At 50.1% G+C, this 12,494-nt stretch overlaps 3 protein-coding genes across 3 annotated transcripts; 2 read left to right on the plus strand and 1 right to left on the minus strand.

Annotated features, from left to right (window-relative positions):
* Positions 1-292: 292 nt before the first annotated feature.
* N0V96_002699 (uncharacterized protein) lies at positions 293-1,117 on the plus strand (the record flags this gene model as incomplete). Its single annotated transcript, XM_053187254.1, has 2 exons — positions 293-674; positions 732-1,117. The coding sequence occupies 2 exons, from the start codon at positions 293-295 to the stop codon at positions 1,115-1,117; spliced, it is 768 nt and encodes a 255-aa protein (XP_053054758.1).
* Positions 1,118-1,663: 546 nt separating this feature from the next.
* On the minus strand, positions 1,664-2,267 carry N0V96_002700 (uncharacterized protein; the record flags this gene model as incomplete). The annotated part of the gene is made up of 2 exons (XM_065756598.1): positions 1,664-1,975; positions 2,205-2,267. The coding sequence occupies 2 exons, from the start codon at positions 2,265-2,267 to the stop codon at positions 1,664-1,666; spliced, it is 375 nt and encodes a 124-aa protein (XP_065614967.1).
* A 3,119-nt stretch (positions 2,268-5,386) lies between these two features.
* On the plus strand, positions 5,387-7,056 carry N0V96_002701 (uncharacterized protein; the record flags this gene model as incomplete). Its single annotated transcript, XM_065756599.1, has 2 exons — positions 5,387-5,868; positions 6,057-7,056. 2 exons carry the CDS (start codon positions 5,387-5,389, stop codon positions 7,054-7,056), a joined length of 1,482 nt encoding a protein of 493 aa, XP_065614968.1.
* Between the last annotated feature and the right edge of the window lie 5,438 nt (positions 7,057-12,494).

The raw sequence follows: 12,494 nt of genomic DNA on the forward strand, positions 1-12,494 counted from the left end.
GTCTCCTCGGATGCCCTCGCCTTCCTTCAAACACACCCTCGACCAGTATGCAGGGGATATGCGAGATGCAATGGCGTTACGCGATAGGATTCAGGCAACGTTGCTTCCTCATGATCGAGCAACTGATCATGACGTGCCCAGACTACGAGGCCTGGCTAGACTCCACGAAGTGAAGTAGATGATATTTCGGAAGACTATAAGTAACTCAGTATTGCTCCTAGGAAGATAGGATGAGAAAGATACAAACTATCCAGATTAAGAACCACGAATCTCATAGTTCATTGAAATCATTATGCACTTCTCATCCATCGCATCTGCCCTCGTGGCAATCACCCCAGTCCTTGCTTTAACTCGGTCACCTGCGCCGACTGTTACAAATGGTCAATACGTCGTCGACGGCTACGCATATGCCAAGCGCCAAATTTTCAACTTTGCCAGTGGCACCACTCTTCCCAGTGGTCTCTACAAGAGCACATGGAACATTTCTGACCCGCCAACCCATCGTTTTGACGCATCCAATGTCGTTGTCGGCAGTGGGTATATGAATCTTAAGGTTCCTGGCGGCCAGACAACGATGCCTTACAGCTCTGCCGAGGTTTCCACGACCTTCAACGTCAAGTACGCCTCTGTTCGTACTGTCGCCATCTTCAGTGAGCCTGCGGGAGTCTGCAACGGTAAGCTACGCATTCGCGAGTCATGTTCTTCCGCTTGATACTAACAATTCATCACAGGGGCCTTTTTCTATCAGAGTGATAGCCAAGAGACTGACATCGAGTGGCTCTCCGATGCGGATTCCCTCAGCAACCAGGGAACTCGCAAGCTCTGGCTCACGAACCAGGATGCTGATGGCGACGGTGTCAAGACATACAACGCCATCTCACCACCTGCTAGCCCAACTACCACCGAGCACGAGTACCGTCTCGACTGGACTCCTGGCCGTGTTACCTGGTACGTTGATGGTGTCCAGGTGTGGACTACGACTGGCGATGTACCCTCTGCCAGTGGTCCTTGGGTTTTTAACAACTGGTCCAACGGCGACAAGGGCTGGAGTGCCGGACCCCCTACCCTCCAGGCCGACTTCAAGATTAAGGACATTTACATGTACTACAACCAGTAAACTGTGGGGAAGTTTCTACACGTCGAAAGCTCTTGTCAAGGAACGTGGTAGTTAGCGTTATATATCTAAACATGAGTTGAATAGTAGTTACATCTGATGTTTCAAGGTCTTGTCGAAATACTTACTTTATGTACGCAGCAATATGTCAAATCAAATTATCAGTCCGATCATGCACGGTGCTACCTATTCTACGACTGAACCGATGGCGTTCACACGACAACGCCGGGAAAGGACGTATTGAGCCCGCTAGTTTAATATGAAATAGTTTCCATAACAGGTGGTGGGAGCTGCAGCGACCATTCCTGCGCCTATCTATCAGTAGCACTAGTGAGATACGAGTGGCTGGTGTAACATTGAATTGCTCACATTAATGACGATTCGAAGTTCACACACTTCACAGGTATTAAGCAGATGGCAGCAGGTGAATGATTGTATCCAGTTCAATTTTAATGCAGTGAGCTACCATCTATACCACTCTACAAGTTCGACCTAGACATTTTTGTCAATCCAATATTAAACTCATCAGATCGCTAGCGTAAAAGCTCTTTAACAGACGGGAATATTGATGACATCGCCAACCTGGAGCAGAAGAGGGTCGACACCCTGGTTGGCAGCGAGGAGAACGTTGACATCAAGGCCGAGACGCTCGGCAACAATGAAGAAGGTATCGCCAGCAACGATGGTGTAGGTGGCCGCGCCGCCCTCAACACAGGTGCCGGTGCCGGGCTTAGACAAGCAGGAGGTGTTGTCGGGGTTGCAGACGTAGGTGGGGACCTTCAGGACCTGGCCGAGGGCAATGAAGTTGGGGTTGGTGAGGTTGCTGGCGTTGGCGATGTCGCAGATGCCAGAGCTGTACTTCTGTGAGATGATGGTCAGGGTGTCGTTGGCGACGACGGTGTAGTCGATGGTGGGGCCGGGGAGCAGGTAGGGGTGGCGGTGGCCGAGGCCGTGGCGGTGGGAGTTGCCTGCTGTTTGGTTGTTAGTTTGAGTTCATATTCGTCTATGTTTAAATCGTAGCTGAATTCAATCGTCCAAGGCGTGGAAGATCGTATCAAATTATGTGATGTCGAAAGTTGAGTCAGCTTACAGGAAGGGCAGCGGCCAGGCCGGCGATGGCAAGGACGGAGAAGAGGGTGGAAGTGAACTGCATTGTGGCTGATTTGGAAGAATCAAGATTATTGAGGTTGAGCGAAGGAATGAAAGTTGGTAGTATCGAAACGATTGTGTTTGTGTAGCGAAAGACTGGATCGAGGAGCTGGATGCTGATGATGACTTCCTAAAAGGTCTGTAGTATTTGACGATCTCCGGTCCTACTTATATGATAACTCGACAGCCCCTGAGAGAAGAGGGAACCAACAGTTCGGACGCTAGCCTTCTAGATCCCGCGAAGGAACACTTGGCAACGGCAGTGTCTGTTTGTGGGGGCATATTGGTTGGGGGCTTGTTAAGGAGGGGCTGTGTGATGAAGCTCTCCGTGTTTTGTTCAGGCTAATTTGCAGTGTGTCAAGGCGCGAGACAACAAGCGGCAGCAAACGAGGCTGTTGAGAGTAGCGAGCTCGCGCTGTGAGAGGTATTTCCCGAGCCATGGGCTTGGGTCACTCGGAGGACTCGGGCATGATCGTGTTGCTAGCAAGCCAAGCAAGTAAACCTAAATTTCTGGGGATCGCGGCCCCTTGATTGACTCGTGCCAGACGTTGGGTCTGGGAAGGCCCTTGCAATTCTGCTGCGGTTGCCAGGAGATCAAGACGGTGTTTCTAGAATTTCAATATGAATTCACTCAATATCCCTTCCGTGCAATTTTTACTTTTCATTTGGTGACGTGGCTGTCGTCGATTTCGTCACTTTGGCGTCTCCGAGCTGACGATGCCCGAGCATTGGCGTTCCCGACGCGAAGACTTGGGACTTAGGAAACTTGCGCATGTTCAGACAAATTCAAAACATAAACTTCTGATTAACAAAAAACAATTCATCTACTGAAGTCTCCTGACGAAAAGAGAAGCATCTTTTAGCTCTATGTTCGCGATCCAACGTTGACGGGTTATTACGCGGAGCGATATAGCCGGGGCAATCAATCAAGGTTTGAGCCTCATTCAAGGTTACCCCACCCTCACCGTCCGAACCATCGTCTCATCTCTCGCAAAGGCTGGCTCAACTGTTTGCATCGAAATCATCTGTCTGAGCATTTCTGCTCACTCACTTCCCGATGGTGCCAATGCTTAGATGAACCTTCAACGCCTGTAGTTGCTCAACTTCGACAGTTGCTTGATCGTTCGAAATGGTGAGATTTCATTACATACCGTCAACACGTTGAACGGCCGATCCACTTTCGACCGAACATCTCCTGGGTATCTCCCAGATCGGTCTCGGACTGATGAACTTAGACTCCGTGTGGAGATCGCGGAGGGATCCACATGCCCCAAAGCCACGCCATGCTCCCCAGGAGTCCCGGGCTTTCCGATCAGTTCGCCGTGTTGTGAACTTGAGGCGGTGCTCACTGTTTTTACCAGGACAACGTTGAAGCGGACAAGAAAAAACCAGGAGAGCGGTAGCCACAACAAGAATGCAACCTCGTGTTGTCCGAAAAGGGGTCGTGAAGGGGGCAAAAGCGGACCAGACTTCCCAATTCTGCGTTCAAAGCCTAGTCTTCATATTGCTATCCATCAATATTGCTGGCATGTTGCTATAAGTCATCTTGTCTTGGCGTAAATGCCCTCATGATCGTGGGCCGCGTTAAGCTCGGCGGTCTATTTTTGAGAGTTTCTGTGGAGTTGAAATGCTGTCAAGCTTTGATTTCAACGGCTCATTGTCTTCGTTCAAAGCGGCGCCGCCGTGTCCGCCGCGGATTCGTTGGATCGAATGGACTCGCCTAAAAGCTTTCGGGAGGGTTTCTTTCTTAGTGGAGGCGATGTGAGGAACTACGTCTGTTTGTCGGATCGTATCCGACGTGGCACCTACATCCAAGCCCCATGGGTCGATTTATTTCATGACCACATAACGGTAGCTTCCTAGGAGACCCGCTTTCAGGAAACGACTATCACATCGCTGGAAAGAACGTTCGTGGCTAAGCCATTTGATATCCTCTCTGCAGACTCTCACGTGTATTTGGTCAGTCGGGACAGATGGAAGTCGTCGATCAGTAACATCCTTCTCTTCGGAGTAACTTCACCCTGCCTTAGATGTATACTATCGCCAGCGCTCTCCAGGCATCGGCTACTGCTCTGTTCACTATTTTGCACCACCAAATCGAGGGTGCACGTGAGGACAGGTCCTCGGATCACCTCTTTCATTTTCGAAGGCTGTTGCGGGCCACGACAAGGCATGACTTGGTTTCTGGAAGCATAATCGAACTTTTGCCCCTTTTCCAACAATGACTCGCACACTTTCAGGCAACCGCGCGCTTAGCAGTGATGAAGGCGATATCGCTTAGAGACTCTTACCTTATGAGTTGACGAGGGGAATTGTGTACAAGTAAGTAGGTAAGGTGAGAAGAGACCCAGTCCGATTGATTGAGGGTAGGTGAACATTGTTGGTGCTTGGAAGTTGATGGAACCAAGTCGATGCCGGACATTTCGCCCTTGCTGAAGCGGTTAAGTGCCACTCAATTCCCGTCCTGACAACTCCCTTCCCATCACACCTCCAATACACTCCAGACACTATCGCTTGCCCTGTCTGACTTTTTGCAGGATGCGTCAGCTCGCATAGCCCTGGACAGTATGTTCGCCCAGTCAACGACTCCAAAGTTTATCCAGGATAATTGCGGGCAAGGTAAGCAACAAGGCCGGATGACAATTGTATGCAATCCCAGGATCTACTGTACAAGTGCCATTTCGGTCGTTGTCTGCCGTCCTGGAAAACGTGGCTAAGCAGCCACTGCACCGATTAATGTGTCTGGACGACGATGATCGTAGCCCGCTTCCCCGCACGATGCTGGAGAATCTCCGTCCGTTCCCCTCATCTCATCAGTTGCATCCCCAGCCTCCGCCTTTAGCCGCCCCAGATCAACCCCAACTCAGATGTTGCGCACCAATTGCAGGATAGATCTGACCCGGGATCAAACCTCACGCGATCGTCTTATTTGTGCGCAAGTGATCGTTTCTCGGCAATGTGTAATGGTTCACTTCGACTCATGTCAAAGAGTGGGAAGAGAGTCAGTCTTCGGCCATGATAAAAGCCACAATTTACTAGCTCTGGGTACTATAATAATAAGCTTATCATAACTGCAGTCGTCTTTGAGACTTTGATGACGATCTTTTATGATCTAGATCAATCATGAACATGATGTTCTCCCTCCTTTCAGCCTTGGTGCTGGCGGTCACCGTGGCCCTAGCCCAGGATGCCACGTTCACGAATCCTGTCCTTTGGCAGGACCTTGCTGATTTGGAGGTCATTCGCGTCAACGACACATACTACTACACGGCTTCGACGATGCATTACTCTCCAGGAGCACCAGTTCTCAAGAGTTACAACCTTGTCAACTGGGAGTATGTGGGGCACTCGGTGCCTGAGCTCGTCTTTGGAGAAGAGTACTACCTGAATGGTAGTGCCAGTGCCTATGTAGGCGGAATTTGGGCTTCTTCCTTGAAGTATCGGGAAAGCAATGGACTGTTCTACTGGTACGGATGCATTCAGTCTGGCGGAATGAAGACTTGGATCTTCACCGCGACTGATCCAGCAGGGCCCTGGACTGCTCAACCCCCCATCGACGAATGCTTCTACGATTTGGGTGTTCTTGTTGATGACGATGATACAATGTACGTCGCGTACGGGAAATATAATATCAGCGTCGCTCAACTCTCACCCGATGGTCTGCAGCCAGTCAAAAATGAGGTGAGCTCCGAATCTGGAACATGCAAGCGCATCTCTAACTTCTTTTCCAGGTTGTTTGGGTCGATCCAGTAAGGTATCTGGAAGGAGCAAGATTCTATCACATCGGTTCTAGCTACTACATCTGGTTGACCAAGCCTGCGGATGGTCAGCATGTGTTGAAAGCAGATAACCCTTGGGGTCCGTACACCAACCGAACTGTTCTCGATAGAATGGCATCCCCTATTCCGAACTCCGGAACACCTCATCAGGGCGGCATTGTCGATACCCCTGATGGTGATTGGTGGTACATGTCATTCTTGGACGCGTATCCGAGTGGTCGCATTCCGGTTCTGGCGCCGCTGACATGGGACGAAGAAGGCTGGCCTCATATCGTTACGGATGAGGCCGGAGGCTGGGGCAAGACTTATTCGATGCCCATCCAGGCAGACAAGAAGGTGAAGGCAGCTGGTGCGTATACCGACAACTTCGACAGCCCTGTTCTCTCAGCCGAGTGGGCTTTCAACCACAATCCGGACAACTCTGCCTGGGAGCTCGGTCCTGACGGTCTAACATTACACACGGCAACTATCACAGACGATTTATACAGAGCGAGAAACACTCTTGCCCATAGAATCCAAGGGCCCAAGAGCAGCGGCACGTTCCGACTGAACCTCGGCAACATGGCTGATGGCGACGTAGCAGGCGTCTCAATCTTCCGCGACGAGTCCGCTTACATCGGTTTCCGCAAGGAAGGCGATATTCTACAGTTGGTTACAGTCCATGATCTCATCTTGTCAGAGAGCTCCGGCTGGCAGACTACCTCCAATGGCACGATCGTAGCCACCGCCACCGACTCTGAGGTTGACCTGTCAGGGATTATCGACGGTTCTGCGGACATCTACCTTCGCATAGTCGCAGACGTCCACCCGACCTTTGGAGTTGAGGCAGATAACCAGAGTCAACTGTTGTACAGTCTCGACGGAGAGAACTTCACTCAACTTGGACCGGACTACCCGCTTCACAACAGGTGGCAATTCTTCCTAGCATTCCGTTTCGCAGTTTTCAACTATGCTACGAAGTCTCTCGGGGGTTCAGTCGTGGTAAAGGAGTTCACTCTTGAGTCTGTAAATTAGCCCAAAACGTCTCTAACAGAGCTTCTCGGGACATCGAAACTGGTCCGGATGTCATTGCGGTTATTGAGCTGCGTTGTCTAGACTGGTATTATTGCTGGTATGAATGCTGAATCATTCGTTAGATTGGCTCAATTCTTTGCTAGTCGCAGATCATCTGAACAACTTCACCCAGTACTTTATGTACAAAATTTCGGCCTTCTCAATATGCTCTTCTGTGATATATCGTCTTTGAGGAAACTCGGCTCATGGTCCGCACTCCGCCGTTTGCAAGCCATTGATCTCGAGGCAGTCGTTTTGGAAGTCGTTGTTTCTCACGGGTTCGGATACGATAATGCACTGGGGAAGAAAGAAGGCACGATTAGTAAACGGCAAAGCTGGGATAGCAAGGGGGATGTTGGTTCTAAGGCTTACAGCATCGCCTCCTGTGACTCGTGTTAGCAGTCTGTTTCGTGATACCCGGGTGATTGACTTACTCATATGGCCTTGGTCGTGGCACGCAGAAGTTGTCCAGTCAACGCGGACTATCTTGGATGCCTGTTCGCGACAGAAGCAGCTGATCTCCTGCTGAGCGAGGGTATTCGCCGCGAGGGTGCTTCGGTATGTGTCAGTTCACGTATTTTTTGACTTTATGAGTTTCGAGTGTGGTTTTCTTACAAAAGGAAGATAACATTTGCTAACATCATTGACGCTTAGGATTATCCAGAAGATTTAGTTATCACACAAATTTCCTTCCGAGCAGCCGGGTTTGGATGTACCTACTTATACCCCATCCCTCGCTCGGAATCGTCTGTCTTAAGTCACTGCAGTGTAATCCAATGTATTTACTCTCAACTCTCACTATATCTAAACAAGCGCTCAGATGTGCCAAGCTGCGCGGTTGCTGATGACTTAGCTTGGCGACAGTGATGTTTTAGATGAACCATTAAGATAGACTTCAACTTAGAGTTAGGGCACTGGCGCTTTCTGACTTGCATCGGTCTCGCAAGCTCTCGTGATAGGATGCAAGGCAATTGATCTCCAGCTGGGAGGTTTGGACCAGCTTCGAGTCATGCTACTGAGGATCGTGCCGAGATGAGGCTGTTCAACCTTTCAAACTGGTTATTGAACTCACGGGAAACTTCGGCGGAGAATGAATTGGCTGTTGTTGTTGATCGAGCGAGCGCCTGGCGGCGTAACTGGAAAAAAGAAAACCACACATGTTGAAGAAAGCTTTCCCAAGAGGACGCGAAAGGCATGATAGGGCGACTTGCCAGCGGAATTATTTCCAGACTCAATTTCGGCGTACCTAGATTGTTGCGAGGACAAGCGCAGCACCGCAACAAGTCCAGTGTTGAGACTTGATGGTACAACCGCAATAGTCGGTTGTCGAGGCTGGGATAAGCGCCATCTGTTTGACTCGTGCCATCACAGATCGCGGGACTGAGAATAAATACAAGCTTGCCCTTCAGGAATCCTGTCCAAAGTGGGCAGCTGGATCATATATGATTGGCTTGCTTGCACACAATACAGTGGCAGTTGACTAAGAGTAGAGGCCGATATTATTGCGATCGAGAGGGGTTCCGGCCAAAGGACATTGATCAAGGAAAGTCACTACTTCGTAAGAACAAGACGGAAAGAACAGTTCGTGCGACTTCGACGACGGAACGAAACAATTGACATTGCACAGTTTTTCGCAGAGACTGTCAGTCTGCAAGCGAAGAAAGTGTGTTTCTGAATTACTCACCTGCCGTCGGCGCAGCTGTGCTGGATAAATTTCTACTCGGCCTAGCAGGCTGAACCTAGAAATAAGGTCCAAAACCTGCAAGTTTCGATATGCTTCCAGAGCGAATAAAGCACATTACGACCAGTACTGGAAGCACTCGATAAAGATTCGCAGCTGGAGCTAGCAAAGGCTCTTCCACAATGGACGCCGTGTTGTCATGAAACCGAATGGAGAAGAATGCTAGAACTCCGAGTCAACTCGATCATAGGCCTGGAATCCTCGCAACACCGTTGAGGGCGCGAAGACATTTGCTAAGCCGCGGCCGGATGCCATTGGATCACTAGACTTCCAACGAAGGAAAGAGCCAAAAAGTCAAATCAACAGCAGCCACGCAAGGCCAAAGAGTGAATGATATCGTGTGCCACGGAGAGCTTCTCTTAGGAAATCAATAGCCCAGAATCATATCTAGATTCATAGCTGTCCGCCACTTGGCCGGCGAAGTATTGAAAGTTTCCTTGCAATTGGCAATCGGGTTGGGAGCTTGATGAAGGTCAGAATGCTCCATGGAGTTATCCACTGAACCAATACCCCAAACTGCAATAGGTGCTCGATTCCATTCAAAGGTCCAAGAAAGGTTGTTTGAATCTCCGGAACTGTTGTGTTTATGCAAGGATATAATACGCAGAGACCTTAGTGTTTCATCGTTAACACTAAGCTCCAGTGTCGCTCTTCACGATGAAGTCGAATCCAGCAGCTTTGATCTAACCATCTCAGCAATAGCTTAGTCCGGGAGGCCCCCTTCACAGAAAATATCCCCTGTATGAGCGGAGGAGCCGTCACTGAATCTGGGCGGAGCATTCTTTGGGGAAAGGCAAAGAGACTCATACGGGGATGCCAAAGCTGACGATGCTTTGATTCGACGTGATCAATTCGATGTTCGATAATCGGCTCGGTGATATGTTGAAACAGTTGGAAACAAAGGTAGGCTGTCGAATAGCAACGAACAGTCGCGCAGCGGAGGTATGGATACTCTGTGGTTGATGTGATCAACCGTGAAGTCTGCTACCACAATGACATGAGTTAGCACCGAGGCTTCGGATAGCAATATACAATAGATCGCTATCAACAGTACGATCGGAAAGAAAGCTGAATAAGATTTAAGAACTCAGCACGATAAACCGCTACCTGGGAGCGTGTGGATGTTTGAGGACATCGGTGATGGCGACCAAAGGAAACGTACTCACTGTCCTTCCTGAAGGGAAGAATGGGTGCTGGCTTGTTTTCTCAAAGAATCATATTACAACAAAGCAGCAGCGGATATTTAAATTCTGCTCTGACGTCTCAATCAGTTTCAAAAGACAAGATGATCTGAGGACTTGCAGCAGTTAAAGAAAGATCTGGTAGCGGGACTGCCCTGCCAAGAGGTGGTCGGTACTCTGGCCACGTGCTGCCCTTTTCAACGAAATGTGCCCACACGCCCCGAACAGCCACCCGCAACATCGAGCTAGTTGGTTATTCTCACACTCCCTACCAGTTTGGGACTATTCTTTGCGTCAGAAACCTAGACCACGGCAGTTTGCCTACTGGGAAGCTTCCGGAAGTACATGTACACAATTATTCTTCAAGAAGACGTCACGAGAATTTGGCCAAGTTCCTGAGGGTGCAAGCAGAGGCTCTAAGCGACGGCTTTCAATCTTCCCAAGGTTTGTACTTAGGCGAAAATAGTATCTAACTATGCTTCATCGAAGCCTCGTGCCAGGTTAAAGGCTGGGACAGTCACAGAGCGAGCCCCTGAGACTGCGAGACACTTCACTAGAGAAGCACCATTCAACGCAGCGTTCGATACGAGGATCCAGCGCCACCAGACTGCCCATCACTGCCCACCCCGTAAGACTTGAGCCCAGAGTGGCAGGATAGCAACTTTCTTACACACCGAGTCATCGTCTATGTCAGGGGCTGTGATACGCTGCCTAGCCTTCAATATCATACGCGCCAGGTGTAACCACCACCGCTTTATTCGGACCCTCTGTCGACGCGAGAAAAATGTTGGCTCTGCAAAAGGTTTGGAATACTGAGTCTTCCATGAGAGGCCTCTACGGTCGTTGACATGACCCTATGGACATTTGGAGCAACGTGAATCCTCCACACGATGATATCCGTCAATGGTCAATCAAGGTAGGAGTTACACATCCAGGCATCTACAACCTGGAATTTCTAATAGCAAGTGGCTTATGGAACGCGTCAGCCGATTAGCATTGGTTATGTGGGTATCATCCAAAGCAAGCTTCAATTCCAGGAAGTGTCTGGTAGTTGTGGTTGAAGGGAGTAAAAGTATAGGAGAAGTTGGCGGTACCGGTTTCTGAACCAAATGTGAAAGACAAATAAAGTATCGGTAGTCAAGTCAAAACTCTCGCTGTCGGGGAGATGAGAGGTCCGTCCAGTACAGAGGGGTCACTGGCCAGTTTTAGGCCCCGACGATCCGTGCCGCTCTTGTAGCCCCTTTCCCCAACTGATACAAAATTAAGACCTTGTCCAGAGCAGAACACAGCCTCACTGGGTGCGGTCTAGTATTAGGCCGTATGCTGGCTTGCTAAGCTACGCGTATGTGAGGTTGGAGTAGAGTGCGTCTGTCATGTGGCGGGGAACGTGACGGCGACTCAACCGGGCGTGTCTAGGGAAGAGGCGCTGTCCCTGCATCCAGGTCTAAGTCACATTCGAACGCAGCCATTCTAAGCTGCACATATATATAGATGTTGGATTCCACCCTCAATGTTATGACTTTGGACAACATTCAGCTCATTGCGTTTCGGCTTGGACAACAGAATGCTCGATATTCCCCTCGAGGACCTCCAGAATCGTGGTCCCTTCGAACCCCGTCGACCTTATTCATCGATTTCGGATCCCAGCGGCACGCATCGCAAACGCCAGACAATGGGGAATTTTATCTTGATTCTATCCTATGCCATCGATTGGGTTTTACTCATCGCATTTGCCGTGGCAGGCTTGCTGCTTGGCAATCTGTCGCCACAAAAACGGCCCTTCAACCTGGAGAACCCAGATATCAGCTTTCCGCTCCACAGCGATACTGTCTCTGTGACGAATTTACTACTCCTGAGTGTCGCACTACCAATAGTGGTGATCTTTGGAGTAGTCATTCTGTTCGTACCAGGAGGAACAGTTCCCAGAGATACTCCAAGGTCCCTTGTTTGGAGTAGAAAGATTTGGGAAGTGCACGCAGGATGGCTGGGACTCATCCTCTCGGTCGTGACGACCTGGTTCATCGTGAGCACAACAAAGAACCTACTCGGGAAACCTCGACCAAATGCATTGGCCCGCTGCCAGCCCGATCTCGACAATCTGGCCCAGTACATTGTTGGTGGCATATCAAACACCACCACCGTCGCAATGGGACAGCTCGTATCGGCCGACATCTGCACCAACCCTGACAAGAGTGTTATTGATGAGGGGTTCCGCAGCTTTCCGTCCGGGCATTCATCCGTCGCAGCTTCAGGACTCATCTATCTCATGCTCTTCTTGGCGAGTAAACTTGGGGTAGCCGCGCCGTGGGCACCTCAGGGGGTACACCTGGGAGCTACCCATCACTCTGCATTCCCTTCGCGCATCGATGGGGAGAGCTTGGCGAGAGAAAGTCAGACGGGCAGGCTCCCCGAGCAAGTAATCCCGTTTCGAAGACAAGCAGCAGCTCCACCCGTCTATCTTGTGGTGCTCACCCTTG

Source organism: Colletotrichum fioriniae (genome assembly GCF_027942845.1).
Source record: "Colletotrichum fioriniae strain IMI 355084 chromosome Unknown scaffold_2, whole genome shotgun sequence".
Lineage (NCBI taxonomy): Eukaryota > Fungi > Ascomycota > Sordariomycetes > Glomerellales > Glomerellaceae > Colletotrichum > Colletotrichum fioriniae.